Source organism: Nannobrachium achirus (genome assembly GCF_963921795.1).
Source record: "Nannobrachium achirus genome assembly, chromosome: 2".
Classification (NCBI taxonomy): domain Eukaryota; kingdom Metazoa; phylum Chordata; class Actinopteri; order Myctophiformes; family Myctophidae; genus Nannobrachium; species Nannobrachium achirus.
The window spans coordinates 22,149,545-22,165,870 of record NC_137811.1 but is presented as its reverse complement, the minus strand read 5'-3'; the positions used below and the strand labels follow the sequence as shown (position 1 = coordinate 22,165,870).

Below are 16,326 nucleotides of genomic sequence, written 5' to 3'. Positions count from 1 at the left end.
CTAGCGTGATTCATTACCTGCTACGGGGCTGTGTTTTCACGCGGCTCTCGCCGCTCTATGCCTTGACATGGCTAGCACATTGATTTACCAGCTAACAGCATCCTTACCGAAATAGCCGGCTAGCAATAGCCACCAGCTAGCTCCTAGCTGACTATACATTAAACCTGTTGTTCCGCGCTAGCCGATACGGCCCGCGCCGTTGCAAAGTACTGACATGGTTATCGACAAACCCAACGACTGAGATTACTTTAACTCATGGTAGCCCAGTAAAGGCCCACCAGGGCACGAAATAAGTTAGCATTTAGCCCGTAGCCACAGCCAACTTCTATGATACTGAGTTTACCTTTAGCAACTTTAGCAAGCCTGTAACACCTTTGAAATAGCTTTAGCAACAAACTGAAAGTACAGAAATCAGCTAGGCACCAGCAACGATAGCAAGAAATCTGAACCTTGAAACAGCAGTTTAGAATTCAGCGATTACCAGAATAACAATCTCAAACTTCCCATACAACCTGGCCAAGAACACAGCTTCTTAGTTTGGCAGCTAAGTTTACAGTTTACAGTTTACAGTTTAGGCATTTAGCAGACGCTTTTAATCCAAAGCGACTTACAATAAGCAGATACAACATCGCAATAATAAACAAGATAATAGGTCAGTACATTAACAGCAATATAACAATGTAAATGGATAGAAAAATAGCAGAAACAGACAGAAATACTCAGCCAAGTTAGGCACCCTCTCCAAGCGGTGGGCAGCAGCACAGCTACCTGCAAGCAACAAGTGTGGCACTTGTGTGTGTAACTGCCGCATGGTAGCAAGCAGCAGTGCTATGCAACAAGACTGAGTCCCACCATCTGACTTCCTTAAGAACTATGGGTAAGGGGGGGGGCAGGACCTAGTGACCCACCCCCCTCCGCGCGCGCGCTCCCTTGGGACCGCCCCCTGAACTCGCTTTGATCCTTACGAATCGTCGCACTATAAAGGTAGACGCCTCGGCTTATGTATCGGGGGACCAAGGGAATCTACATTGCTTCCGCGTGCATCGCTTCTGCGTGCCTCGCTTCCACGCGCGTCACAGAAACAGAAGTTGGTAGGCCAATCAGAGGCAGGTGGGGGCGGGATCTTTCGTACGCAACCTCTAAGAACAGCTGAGCCACGCGACATCAGGAACTGGATGGAAACATGCCAATAAAGCTCTGTTGAATTGATTGGCCAGTAATCACTTTGACTGGCAGCGTTCCCTCAGTTTTTTGCGGACGTCTGGCCTCCAGTTGTTACATAGTAGCTCCAATGAACTGCAGAGTGTAACAATGTAACTTTAATCAAAGGCAATTCCACCCGCTGCTTTATTCCTGGTGCAAACTTCTGATAACGCTAAGTCAGGTTGTTAAAAAGGCCAGTTGGTTCAGTCCACATTCACCCCTCCTAGAATGGTAGCTTCCACCACCAGGTGGAGTTCGTTCAGATAATTATGCCACAAGCAGGTGGAGTTCATTCAGCTAATTAAGTCACAGTGTCTTTTGGTTCATTTTTCACTGCAGAGTTGTTGTGAGAGGGTGTGCGTCCATTGACCAGTAAGTTTGTTTGATGTAAAGAGTGGATATTCTTCATGTTTCCATGCTTATGTTTGACACCACTGCTAAGAATGTGAAGTGTGAAATGCCCTTGTTTGTATTTCTGTTAATTAGCACTACTGCTGAAGTTTCAGTTATGTTAAAGCCTACACTGGTGAAATACTGTAGATGAGTGATTTTTGAGTAACCAGAGAGTTGACACATTTGAATATATAGCGATTATATGTTTGCTGTTTATTTCTTGTCTTTTAGAAACCACATGCCTACACAACCTGTAAACAATAAACCCTGTGATCTAAACGTCACATCAGTGGTGGGTGTGGAGTCTGTGAGTGAGCCTACGTCACTTCACTTTTCTACATGGTCCTTCGAGCTGGGATTCCATCTCACCACTGACAAGGATGTCCCGAAGTCTAGAGCAACATCGCAGCATGCGTGTCAGGAGGAAGCAGTCCATCCCCGCACATCTGAACGATTATGACCTCTCAGACTTCAGGGGGACAAGTCGCCATGTGTCACCATGTGCTCGACCTCTTCATCAACATGAGTATGATGGTGAGGAGGAGGAGGGTGCAGAGTGTAGTCGTCCCCTCAGTCAAGAGGAGTATTCAGAGTGGACTGTTAAGGAGCAGTGGCCTGAGGATAGCGAGTCACGTTGTCATGGAGGGCAGCCAATTGACAGGGAGAAAGCAGCTATGCTTCAGGAGTTGGACGAGCTAAGGCTGGAGAATGCCACACTTCGCCATAAGAGGAAACGCGACAGGGTTCAACTGGAGCAGCTTAACCGTCATCAGAGCTCCCCTGATAATCATCAGCTACGTGAGCAGGTAGAACACCTAGGAGCCCTCGTCCGTCAGCTGCAGGTAACCAACTCTACTGCTTCACCTGCAACACATAGTTCCCAACAGACTCAGCTACAGCCACAAAACTCAGAACCCCAGTCCACTCAAGACAAGAAGAGCTCTTCTGCTTCACCGAGACAACAGAGTACCTCCCTGAACAGCCAGAGGAGGTCCAAAGCCCGCAGGGAACCGTCCCAATCAAGTTCATCTGCGAGTGATTATTCTGAGGAGCGCCCTCACAGGTCAGCATCATATCTACGACCAACCTCATGGTCACGTGATGATTATGAGGACCGCCAATACAGGTCATTATCATATCGAAATCAAACCTCACGGTCACATGAGCTGGATGATTCATTTAGGAGGCATGCCCAAACCCACCGTCACTCCCGTCACCGAACGCCAAGCCCAGTAGGTGGACAGGAGCGGTTCTACAGGGGCCCCACGCCAACAATTCCTGACATGAACCACCCAAACCCCAGAGAGTTCAACCGTCTAAGAATCGCTCTAGACAACCTTCTCCCATGTGATGCCTCAGAGAGGTTTAAGTACCAAATCCTCCTTGACCACCTCAAAGCAGAAGAGACACTATTAATCGCTGACTCTTACAGCCACTCACGTCATCCCTTTTCTGACACCATGGCAGCTCTCAACCTGCAATATGGACAGCCTCATCAGCTAGCCCTACAGAGGATTGCTGAATTAATGGATGGTCCTAATGTTGCAAGTGGCGACATCCGAGCCTTCCGGATGTTTGCACTCCGTGTGCGCTCCTTAGTGGGCATGTTGGAGCAGCTGGGAAGAAAAGGCAATGTTGAACTGGAGTGTGGCTCCCATGTGTCTCGACTGCTAGGGAAGCTTCCCCATGACCTGCGCTCCAATTTCCGCCGCTTTATTCATCCTCTCAGAGTGCCTGTGCCATCCCTCATTGATCTAGCAGACTGGCTCGAGTATGAGCTCCAAGTGCAGGAAGATAACATCCGTTACAGCAGCAGTTCATGGAGGGAGAAGGATGAGGACAAAGGACAAAGAAGGCTGTCAAAGCATGCACCCTCAACCGTGTTGATGAGCACATCAGCCATCTCTCAGGATGAGGAGACGATTAAGAAGTACTGTCCTTATTGTGACAACACTAAGCACTCATTGAACAATTGTGAGAACTTCAAGGTACTTAGCACAACCCAAAAGCAGGCATGGATAAATGTTAATCATTGCTGCTGGCGTTGTGGCCGGGCACATCGAGCTGCTGATTGTGACTTGAAGATGCGTTGCAAGACGTGTAACAAACGACACCTCCTTGCCCTGCACAACATCAACAAAGGGGCCACTGATGACAACGAGGGAGCAGGAGGGAATCCAGAGCACATGAGAGCTCCCCTTAATAGCACCTCAGAGGAGGTACTATACATCGACAGGCCACTAGAGGGCCGCAAGGTCCTCCTCAAGGTCAGCAAGGTGGTGTTGAGGAATGGAGACAAAACCATGGATGCCTATGCTATATTGGATGATGGGTCGGAACGTACTATCCTCCTCCACCCAGCAGCCCAGCAGCTAGGCCTCATAGGGGAACCGGAGGATCTCCCCTTACGAACGGTAAGGCAAGATCTGCAGATTGTGCATGGTGCCACAGTCTCCTTTACCATCTCCTGCGCAGATACACCACACTGGGTTTTCTCCATCAACCGGGCATTCACAGCAAAACGCTTGGGCCTAGCGGAGCACACGCATCCAGTAGTGGGCCTCCAGGAGAAGTACCGGCATCTGAGACAACTACCGCTGCAGCCATTGCACTGTGTCCGCCCAGTGCTTTTGATTGGTTCTGATCATCCCCATTTGATCACACCTATTGCGCCAGTACGTCTGGGGCCCCCTGGAGGCCCAGCCGCAGTGAGGACTCGTCTTGGGTGGACACTGCAGGGTCCAACACAGAAGCTGAGACATGGTCTGTCAGAAGAGCAGTGTTTGTTCACCTCCATCTTGTCACCATCAGCCAATATCTACAGCCCTGTAGAGAAGCCGCAGCAAATGGATGTGCTGCCAGGGCACAAGGGAAAGGCTTGTACCCGCTCCCGCCAGGACAAAGATGCCATAGCCCTGCTGAAAAGCAAGACAACAAGAGTGGAGATAGAAGGTGCTACCCCACCTTTACCCAGGACCACAAAGAAGGCGAACATGCCCCAACTCAGGGCCCCAAAGGAGGCAGTCCTCTCTCAGCTTCGAGCCACTGAGAAGAGACTTGTCCGAGACCAAGTGAAAGTAGAGGCCCCTGCCCAGCTGCATGGGGCGGCTTACTGTCCATTGTCAACTAAGGATTACAAAGAGGCAGAGAATGTTCTACTCCAGTGTGAGCAGCAGGAGTGTTTCCCCAATGACTGCCAGCTGCTGAAGGCAGAGAAACCACTACTATGTGTTAGTCGTCATACCACTCTCACTCCAGAGAAGGACAAAGCTGTTCAGCTCATCCGAGCTGGAGGATGGCAACGTCACACTACAACCCTTGATCCTGAGGCCTTGCACCCTATCATCCTCGACCCCAAGTTGCCCTTTAACCAGAGTACAACCTTCAAGGGCGGGGGCCAAGAACTACAAAAGACATTCTCTTCTCTGCCGCCAGACCTACGAGCCCAGCTTACCTCCCAACAGATCGAGTACATGTCTCCAGAAGTGGCAGACATCAATCCCATTACACCCAACATCCTGCTGACGGGGCGGCGGGATGCATCGATGCTGCAAGTGATGAACCCAGAGTCACAACCCCTCGGCAGATGTCGGTGGTGCTACAGCCAAATGATGATCGTTGACCCTCAGCTAACCTGTGCTTTGAGGCCCATAGGACTGATCACCCAGACAGTCCCAGCACCTGTCTGCCAGACTCTTAAGACTGTTATGAGTACTGTTTACTGGCCTTTGTTTTGTTGTTACATATTCCATACAGGAATCTGGGGGCGGCTGTTAAAAAGGCCAGTTGGTTCAGTCCACATTCACCCCTCCTAGAATGGTAGCTTCCACCACCAGGTGGAGTTCGTTCAGATAATTATGCCACAAGCAGGTGGAGTTCATTCAGCTAATTAAGTCACAGTGTCTTTTGGTTCATTTTTCACTGCAGAGTTGTTGTGAGAGGGTGTGCGTCCATTGACCAGTAAGTTTGTTTGATGTAAAGAGTGGATATTCTTCATGTTTCCATGCTTATGTTTGACACCACTGCTAAGAATGTGAAGTGTGAAATGCCCTTGTTTGTATTTCTGTTAATTAGCACTACTGCTGAAGTTTCAGTTATGTTAAAGCCTACACTGGTGAAATACTGTAGATGAGTGATTTTTGAGTAACCAGAGAGTTGACACATTTGAATATATAGCGATTATATGTTTGCTGTTTATTTCTTGTCTTTTAGAAACCACATGCCTACACAACCTGTAAACAATAAACCCTGTGATCTAAACGTCACATCAGTGGTGGGTGTGGAGTCTGTGAGTGAGCCTACGTCACTTCACTTTTCTACACAGGTGTTGTGTGTGTGTGTGTGTGTGTGTGTGTGTGTGTGTGTGTGTGTGTGTGTGTGTGTGTGTGTGTGTGTGTGTGTGTGTGTGTGTGTGTGTGTGTGTGTGTGTGTTAGGGCATTAACGACTTTAACATAAAGTTTAAGTGTGTAGACTAGTATCTTCACATTTCTAAAGTGGCAATTTGAGGACTTTTTAATACCTTTAAAATGACAAATTAAACATTGTCCAAATTGTCAAATATATAGAGGCAGACATTGTGAAAATAGCTGCTATTTTCACACTAGAAAGTATTTTCGACTTTCGCTGATGGGAGTCGACTTGTGTAATGAAGTCGACTGAGTCGTCTTGTCGATTTTTTCGTTAATGCCCTAGTGTGTGTGTGTGTGTGTGTGTGTGTGTGTGTGTGTGTGTGTGTGTGTGTGTGTGTGTGTGTGTGTGTGTGTGTGTGTGTGTGTGTGTGTGTGTGTGTGTGTGTGTGTGTGTGTGTGTGTGTGTGTGTGTGTGTGTGTGTGTGTGTGCGTGCGTGCGTGCGTGCGTGCGTGCGTGCGTGCGTGCGTGCGTGCGTGCGTGCGTGCGTGCGTGCGTGCGTGCGTGCGTGCGTGCGTGCGTGCGTGTGTCAGTACCATGGTCGCCCACCATGATGATGTTGACACACCGGTGCAGGTTCATCTGCTTCAGGCCGTCCATCAGCTGGCCAACGATCCTATCCAGCATCCTCAGAGGGTTGTTCAACTGAAACACAGGGTGTTTGTTTGAGTTTTCACTTGCTTGGGCCACAAGCTAAAAGGTTTGGGAACCACTGATCGACAGTATATACTCACCTCCGGACTCATGGGCCCCAGTTTGTGTCCGTATGTGTCAGGCTGCTCGTTGTGCATGGCATAGACATAAGGCCTGGAATGAAACAAGAGTCAACAGAAGTAGTTTCACCAGCGAGTGAGTGAGTGAGTGAGTGAGTGAGTGAGTGAGTGAGTGAGTGAGTGAGTGGTAGAGTGAGTGAGTGAGTGAGTGAGTGAGTGTGTGAGTGAGTGAGTGAGTGAGTGAGTGAGTGAGTGAGTGAGTGAGTGAGTGAATGAGTAGCGGGTGACTGGTGACTGAGTGAATGAATGAGTAATGAATAATGAATGAATTGATGAATTAATTAGTCAATGAATGAAAAGAACACATATAAACTCACTGCTTTCCATCAGGAAGGTGAAGCCACTGCAGCATGGTCAGTATCCTCCTCTGCAACGGAATGGCACTAGAACACACACACACACACACACACACACACACACACACACACACACACACACACACACACACACACACACACACACACACGCACACACCATATGCAAATAATGAAATGTGTATCGATAATACTTCAAACCTTGCAGAAACTCACAAATGAATGACAATGAATGTTTTACTTTTTTCACTCAGTGCCAATATCCTAAGCTGTAATCCTGGGCGCTACTCTCCCTCTGCCAACCTGGGGAGAGCCCCGAACTGAGCTCACGCTTCCTTCAGTGCATGAGGAGTGAGCAAGCCGCTTCTTATCACCTGACTGAGTTTCCCTATTAGGATGTAGCGCGTGGAAGGAACACGTTATTCCAAACAGTTCCTTTCATCTGTCTCATGCTGGCTAAAGTGGCGTTGTGGTAGCAGAGCTACAGCTCCCATAAACGCCTATGTGCAATTATCAGGTACACAACGAAATCGGCCATGGTCGGCGTCTTTTCTCTATTCTCTTTTACTATTATTTATTTTGTATTGCCCAAGCGACTACTGGATGTGCACAGCATATCTATTTGATGCAGTAGCCTTGGTGTCAGAACAGCCTGCAGTCTTATGGATTTTCATCAATTAAAAAAGCAGTCTGCCGTCATAGTTCTCAATCTATTCATTGCTTTTTTTTTTTTTTTTTTTTTTTTTTTTTAATATAGTTTTTATTGGGGGTAAGTAGCAAAGTACAACACAGGTCAAAAAGTCAGTTTCCCCTTTTTCATAGGAAACACAAGAAAAAACAGACAAAAAGACAAAGACAGACCAAAACAAAAAGACAAAAAAACAGCCAAAGAGAGAACAATAAAAGTAAAAGTAGTTGTTGACAGCATCCAGGAAAGAAAACCTTAGCTAATAATATAAGCGGGATTCAGGGAAATAAAACCCAGACTGTTCTCAGGCATTTGAGGGGACACCCCGGTCACGGGCTCTGTCACAGGAGACTGACCACCTATCCAGCAGAGGCTGCCATATTTTCATAAAGAGATCGTCCTTCTTAATAATTGAGTACCGAATTCTCTCCATATGGAGCACGTTGCCCAGGTCTCTGAGCCATTGCTTGAATGAAGGGCTAGATTCAGATTTCCATTGTTGTAAAATTAGACGTTTAGCCAACAATGTGCAAAGGGAGATCGCTCGGCCTTCGGATGATTTAATAGAAGGATTGAAGGTAACATGTCCAAACATAGCCAATAGTGGATCAGGGTCAATGGTTTTTTTAAGGGCTTTTGATAGGTAATCAAAAATGAGGGACCAGTAGGAATTCAGTTTTGGGCAGAACCAGAACTGATGGGCAAGTGTGCCTGTCTCAAGTTTACATTTATCACACAAGGGAGAGGTATTAGGGTATATGGCGTGTAACCTTGACTTTGAGTAGTGTAGTCTGTGGACTACTTTGAATTGAACCAAAGTGTGTCTAGCGTTTATGGAGCTGGAGTGTATATTGCTCAGGATTGACTCCCATACATCCTCTGGAATTGGAATGTTCAAATCCTCCTCCCAGTCGATCCTAGATTTATCACTGGATGTTGGCACAGAAGCATGGAGGATGTCGTAAAAGAAGGAGACCGAGCCCTTAATGCCAGGTGTATGCAGAAGAATACTGTCTAATGTGTTATGTCTTGTTAACTGTTCAAAGTGGGGTATATGAGTCCGAAGGTATGCTCTGATCTGGAGAAATCTAAAGTGGTGAGCTGACGGTAAATTATGAGCCCTTTGCAGTTGTTGAAATGACATGCACCAAAAAATATTCATACATGTCTGTTTGACATATCTATGTAATGTGTAAACGCTAGCATTGTAGCCTTCCATTTGGTCATGACACAGTATATAAAACAAATCGTCAAATATTCCGCCACATTTTAGGGTGCGCACCAAGCAACATCTCCAGGTCTTCCCCTGAGTACTAGCCCCAAAAAGTTATGTGCACCACTGTTCATAACTATCAATCATTTAGAAACAAGGATTCTTTTATCCGTTTAGCATAGCTTTTGTTCCACACTGTTTTCAAACGTGTAAATAAAGTATTCAATCATTCAATCAAACTCAAGGCCCCCTGGGGGCTGGGGGGTTCGCTGGATGCTATTATTATTGTATCCGTAGGAGATAAAATTTGTTTTCGGTAGGGACGACGGAGGCGCGCCGTCTCAAGCGGACTTGAGCCACGTGAGACACTTCCGAGCGAGCTAAAGCAAGCAAGTCGCCGTGTTGTGCGTTGCGAAGTCTGCTTGAGCCGTCCGAGAATCGTAAATCTTCACCCCCCCGACTTTTGGCACCTCCGCACGGTCCAAGTGAACACAGCGGAGCGCTCCCTACCTCCGTTTCAGCCAATCACAAGCCTCGGCCAACAAGACGGACACCATAATCGCTCCCTGGACCCCCATGCTGACTGAGAAACAGTGTTTTACAGCACTCCCACTGGGGCTGAAAGTGTCTGAACATGGCTGACAGGACAGCCCCCGTTCTGTACGTCCGGCCCCGTGCAGTGACAATCCAAGCCAAGCTCCCAGCTCCCGCTCTACAGCTGTCAACCATCAGGCCCAGGCTCAGAACCCCTGGCTGGGGCTGGAGGTGTGGGGCAGCGGGGGCCAGGATGGAGGAACAAGGAAGGGGGTACGGTTACATTACTATGAAACTCCACAGGGGCCCCTCCCTCTCTCTCTCTCTTTCTCTCTCTCTCTCTCTCTCTCTCTGTCCAACCGTACTCTCGACACAGAAAAATATCCTCAGTGTTAAGTGTGCTAACGTTTTTATACTCTCTGGTATTGTTATCTCTATTACTTATCTCTATCACCGCTTTTTTCCCCTTTCTTTTTAACCCGCTTGCTCACACTCATATTCTCCAGTGGCGGGAGAATATGAGGGGCTCCAAGCTAAAGTCGAATTTTGTGGCCCCCCCTTTCTCTCTCTGTCCCCTAGCTGTCACACGCACACGGACGTGTACATGACAAACAGACGCACGTGCGCACACATACACACACACGCGCGAGTGCACGCACTGCACGCACTGCGCGCACTGCGCGCGCGCGCACACACACACACACACACACACACACACACACACACACACACACACACACACACACACACACACACACACACACACACACACACACACACACACACACACACACACACACACACACACACACACATTCCTTTGTAATTTCCGTCACTCTATCTCATGCGCACTACATTTCTCTACCTTTGTTTGTCTTTGTTTTTTTCTATTTCTTTCTTTCTGTCTGTCTGTCTTTCTCTCACATGCACCTCTGACGGGTGCCAAGCAAAATCACTCGAGAATCGCACTTTGGCCCCTGCGGTTTCAGAGAGTGGCACGTCTGCGACCCTGGTTCACAGTGAAACCCTGCTCACAGCGTAAACAGGCCCATTTGCACAAATTGCTGTAAAAACAGCCTTGCAGCATGCAGCCTCTCTCTCCTGAGATCTGCCTCTCTCGCTCTATCAAAGGCCTCTCTGTGTTGATAAATGTGGGCTCCTTTGTGTTCTAAACGCTATAGATACGGCACTGTGGCCTGACCCGCACTGGCCTGACGGGAGTGACAGAAACATGACCAGACATGTTCTGGACCAGAGGAGTTCACAGCCAGCTGTAACAAGCTACGGTCACTCAATCAAGGTGACTCAATGCCAAGACAATTACTGATTGAACAGTTTATTGGTTAGACATTGTATGGACAAGGTTAGTAGGGGAGCACTGAAAGTGGTAAATAGTAAATGGTATGGTAAATGGTACCTATATGGAACCTAAATGGAACCTTTTTTGCGCCTTCATCCATGTGCATTACATTCACCCGTTCACACACCGATGGTGGAGGAAACATTACGAGGCACCAACCTGCTCATCGGGAGCGGTGTCTTGCTCATGGACACTTGGCATTAAACCAGGGAGAGTCGGGGATCGAACCGGGAACCACCTGAGTGGCCGCTCGACCGTCTGAACCACTGCCGCTCCGCATGTCATTAAAGGCAATGCGACCCGTTGTGAGCTTGTTGATTGCCTATTTTCGCTGCTTCTGCGCAAACCTACTTTATACATTTGAATGCCATACTCTGCATTGATAAACACCAACTATCATAAAAAAGGTATTTACAAAGTAAAACTCCATATTGTCTGGAATATTTAATTGCTGACTGTAAATCAAAGAATGTAGCAGGAAACTAAAGAATTTCATTCACAGAGAAATGCAGAGAGAAGTACAGTATGAACAATATTTTGCTACAAAGGGCCTTGACATTCCTGACTTGCAGAATAGTTTTGGCACACAGTTTTGCTGACAGAATCATTTGGGGAGGGAGGCACAGTAGGGCTACAATCTACTGTGTATTGTATGCGAGTGCGAGTGTGAGAGTGTGTGCGTGTGTCCTTTTACTCACAACTATAACTGCAATATGGACAAAAATACAAAGTCATACAGTATTTTAGTGGATAATTTCTTGTTCTGAGAATTATCTGCTAATGATTTGTACTGTTTACATACAATGGACATGCCCTCCAACTTGGTCACATAGACATCAAAGGGGGCTTGAGCCCCTGCCTTTTTATCCGTCCGTAAAAAGTGCCCTCTCCAGACAGTGAATGCAGTCTTTACTATGGTGAAAGAAATTGATTATACTTAGTACTTAAAGTGCCAAAAGTAGAAAGTACTCATTATGCAGAATGTGCAATTTCAAATTTGTAATGTACTAGATTGATTAAGCTCAGTTTCAACTCTGTTGCCAACCAAATGTGTCTTTTCTGTTTCCTTCCCAGCTGATGTGTCTTAACTTCTCCCTGTTAAATTGAAGTACAGTAAGAACACTTAGTCTAAAGGTCAAGGATGATGAGTCAAGGACGATGATACACGAAAGAAGAAAAAAAAATCGCACCCGTGCGAAGTGAGCGGTGCAAACTAATTCCTGCGCAAATCAGTGTTGATAGGCATGCATGGCAATATTCTTTTTGTTGTGTATGATGTCAGTCTAGAGGTCTGCTCAGACTATATAAGTCTTTATTGTCATTTCTCATCAGTTAGTTGACCAAGCTACGTATTGTAGCTTGTAAGAGTGTCATAGTGTAATGATAAGTGACCTTATTTACCTCCAGAGAGGCCTCCAGAGAGGCGAGAAGAGGCCAGAAGATGAATATTTTAGTTTTTCAAAGTCTGTTCATTTGTATTTTAAACTTGTATTACCTGCCTATCATTTATAACCTGTAAGATTTTCCACAGTCTGTCTAAAAGTGTGGTTATTTCATCGCTTATAAGTGATATTCATTTAATATAATTTTGAAATTCAAGGTTAGCACCGCTCAATAATTTTTTATGACGTATTTTACGCGGCCTAAACGCGTTATGACGTATTTTACGCGGCCTAAACGCGTTATGACGTATTTTACGCGGCCTAAACGCGTTCTAAATCAGGGTGAACCAATCGAGTGCCTCTGTTACTATGACATCATGGACAGATCAACAGAATCGAAGTGTTTCATTGGTCTAGCGAACTCATGTCATCATCATTTGTGACATCATAGTTTTGGTAAAAAAGCGGTCTATTGAGCGGTGCTAACCGCGGTGCTAATCCATTGGGGGTTCATCTGTGCCTCCTTGTATCAGCTGGTTACAGGCTGCTGAGGTGATCTGGTCATTCCCTCAAGGCATTGGGGCAGTGGGTGAGTAAGCTAGGTAACGTAAAAACGGGGAAAGCCCCTGGTACAGCATGTTAGAACAGTGGTACTCAACTTGTCTTTCTGGACTTGGCCAGTCCACCCTTGGTCTGATCTATTGTGTTGACTCACTTGGGCTTCCATACTTTCACTCTGCATTCAGCCTGCACTTTGACTCCAGTGTGGACACGCTGGTGTCTCTTCAGATTACCAGATTCACTGAAACCTTTTTCTCACTGTTGACAGACGTAAGGTTTTTCTCCAGTGTGGACACGCTGGTGTGCCTTCAGATGACCTAACTGACTGAAGCTCTTGCCACATTGTGGACAGCAATAAGGTTTTTCTCCAGTGTGGATGCGCTGGTGTCTCTTCAGATCACCTAATTGACTGAAACCTTTTTCACACTGTTGACAGACGTATGGTTTTTCTCCAGTGTGGAAACGCTGGTGTGTCCTCAGAGGACCTAAATCACTGAAACCTTTTTCACACTGTTTACATACGTATGGTTTTTCTCCAGTATGGATACGCTGGTGTCTCTTAGAGAAGCTAAAACACTGAAACCTTTTTCACACTGTTTACATACGTATGGTTTTTCTCCAGTGTGGATACGCTGGTGTCTCTGTAGAGAAGCTAAAACACTGAAACCCTTGTCACATTGTTGACAGACGTAAGGTTTTTCTCCAGTGTGAATACGCTGGTGCATCTCCAGATAATCTAACCGACTGAAACTCTTGTCACATTGTTGACAGTGGAAAGGTTTTTCTCCTGTGTGAACGCGCTGGTGTCTCTTCAGGTCTGCTAAGTGACTGAAACTCTTGTCACACTGTTTACAGGCGTGGATTTTCTTTCCTCTGTAAGTCAGATCATGTGTCTTAAATTCTTGTGGTTGAGTTAAAGTCTTGGTAGGCTGCTGACAACTGCGTTCTATTGGTTCCTCTGTGTGTCCTTGTTTCTGGCTGGTTCCAGAGCTGGTCCTTTGCTGAGAGGCTGCGGATATCTGTCCATTTATCAGCATTTGGCAGTGGAGGTCTTTCTGGCTCCTGTTCACGTGTTTATGGAGGAAGACCTGAGACGTGAAGGAGGAGGAGCATGGATCCTCAGAGCAGAAGACTTGAGTGTGAGGAGACTGGGAGCTCACTACTCCTTCCAGGAGTGGAGGTTCATCATCAAAGCTGCTGGTATACATTGTACGTGTGCGTATACCGTACCTACCGGGTTCTGGAAAACCTGTCGTTCTCTCACCACTCTCTCTGACTCTCTTTCTATCCGTCTCTCCTTATACAAAACACTAAAGGGACTGGTTGTCCTAGATTAGGACCCTTCGCAGTGGTGTCCAGTAAGAACTTAACCGAGATGTCTTCTCTCGTATGGAAGGCTCTGGGGTCTCGCTTTGTGAACTAAAGGCCTTGAGATGGTTTGCTGTGATTATAAGCTTCTTGTCTTGGAGAAAGGTAACGAGTAGAGTATTCTGATTGCTTCTGAGCTTAAGGGTAATATCCACCCTTTATATAGTGCTTGGCCGTGTACTTGTGACATCAGAGACCGTCAGACTGATGTCAGCAGCTAGATGTCTTTTTCTCCATATATGGAGTAATAGGTCGTCCAGGTCCAAATGTGGAGCTTGTAAGGTCAGACCTAGTGAGATTTGTCGGGTATCTCCATATATGGAGTTTCAACATTCAATGAGTAACTATGGCAACCTTTCGACTGCCCGTATGACGTGAGAGCAAGTGAGACCTTCGTAGAAAGTACTCATTATGCAGAATGTGCAATTTCAAATTTGTAATGTATGAAAATGTTTTGAAAATAGGTAGATCAGCTATTTTCAAATGGCCTATGTATAAAATGGGACTAAAGTGGTTAATGTGTGTTTTGTAAATTATAATTTATATTTGAAAAGTAACTAGTAACTAAAGTGCTCAAATAAATTCAGTGGAGTAAAAGTACAATATTTGGATCCGAGATGAAGAAGTCAAAGCATTGGAAATGCTCAAGTAAAGTACAGAAATTGTACTCAAGTACAGTACTTAACACCACTGCTTCAGACATGTGAGACAGGCAGACTTACACGGGCCAGAAGAAAGTGGCAGCCTTCACTCCCTGTTTGACTGATGTGATCCAGATCTGGCAACAAGGGAACAGGAGAAAAGCATTCACTTAGCACAGGTTAAAATATCAACAATGTCCTCGCTATAGTTCTCTATCTTGTGATGAAACTGAAAGCAAGGAAGGATTTGGAGGAGGACAGGACAGGATAGGATAGGATAGGATATGAGCACAAGCGTAATTTGTATAGGGTTGATGGGTTTAATAAACCCAAGGGCCCCCCTACTGGTGACAGTATTATAAATTCATAGGCTATTATATCGTCGTTGTCGGGTGAAAACCTTGTATGTTCAAAACTGTTCGTTTTGCATTTTTCATTTTAAAAATGATTTAAACTTGTGAAAACAGCAGATCTACAAGCACACAACGCCTCGCACCGCGGGGCGTTGTGTGCTTGTAGATCTGCTGTTTTCACTACTTTTGTGCGACGGCCTTGTACGATGAAGCAGGGCTTTGTTTTGCGAAAGAACCTACACATTTGAAACTTGGAGATACAAGGTTTACACCCGACGACGACAATATGTATTTTGTCATTTCCAATATATTAGGGGTCTCTAATCTCCTAATCTATGGGCCCCCCTCACAGCAGTACAGGGCGCTTTTGACCTGAAAACGCATGCAGAATAAGATCTAATTTCGCCCCTGGATAGGTGAGGAGAGGAGAGGAGAGGAGAGGAGAAGAGAAGAGAAGAGAAGAGAAGAGAAGAGAAGAGAAGAGAAGAGAAGAGAAGAGAAGAGAAGAGACTCACAGGTTGTCCTCCCCACCATCGGTGCTTGAGTTTCTCTCTGCTTCTCAGACTGAAGGTGGCATTGAACACAGGGTCGTGCATGGTGTTGCCAACGATACCATGAGACTCTGGGTAAAGACCCTGGCACACATTCAAAACAAAATGACACGAAAAGAGTAAGTAACGGTAACGTAAGCAAACAGTTATTACTGTAAGCAAACAGCTAAGACCCCGACACACATGTAAGAGATTTGTATCATTGGCTAGAACAGTGGTTCTGTGGTTCTCAACCTTTTCAGGCTGCAAAAATAATCATATTTTAACTGGGGACCCCCCACCCTGACGAGCACTAGAAGAGTTGAGGTATTACATGTTGCATAACACGGTTCTATTGTGAAAATAGCCGATCTACATGCTCACAACGCCTCGCATTGTAATATTTGACAATTTGACCAATGTTTAATTTGTCATTTCAGAGGTATTAAAAAGTCCTTAAATTGTCACTTTAGAAATGTGCAGATACCCTCTATAGTATACACTTAAACTTTATGTTGGTTTGTTTACTGTTGAGTGAGAAAGCAATGTTTCACATTACAGGTAAGTTAATCATCTGGGGACCGCCCAAAATATTCTGGGGGTCC

General features: G+C 46.0%; 1 protein-coding gene across 1 annotated transcript in view; it reads right to left on the bottom strand.

Annotated features, from left to right (window-relative positions):
- Nucleotides 1-16,326, bottom strand: part of enpp2 (ectonucleotide pyrophosphatase/phosphodiesterase 2) — a gene marked incomplete at both ends in the record, with an annotated part of 54,332 nt that overhangs the window by 22,306 nt on the left and 15,700 nt on the right. The window contains 5 exons of the mRNA XM_080740614.1: nucleotides 6,541-6,649; nucleotides 6,739-6,811; nucleotides 7,095-7,160; nucleotides 14,920-14,975; nucleotides 15,707-15,826. Coding sequence (XP_080596740.1) covers nucleotides 6,541-6,649; nucleotides 6,739-6,811; nucleotides 7,095-7,160; nucleotides 14,920-14,975; nucleotides 15,707-15,826 — 424 coding nt within the window. The remainder of the gene's footprint in view (nucleotides 1-6,540; nucleotides 6,650-6,738; nucleotides 6,812-7,094; nucleotides 7,161-14,919; nucleotides 14,976-15,706; nucleotides 15,827-16,326) is intronic.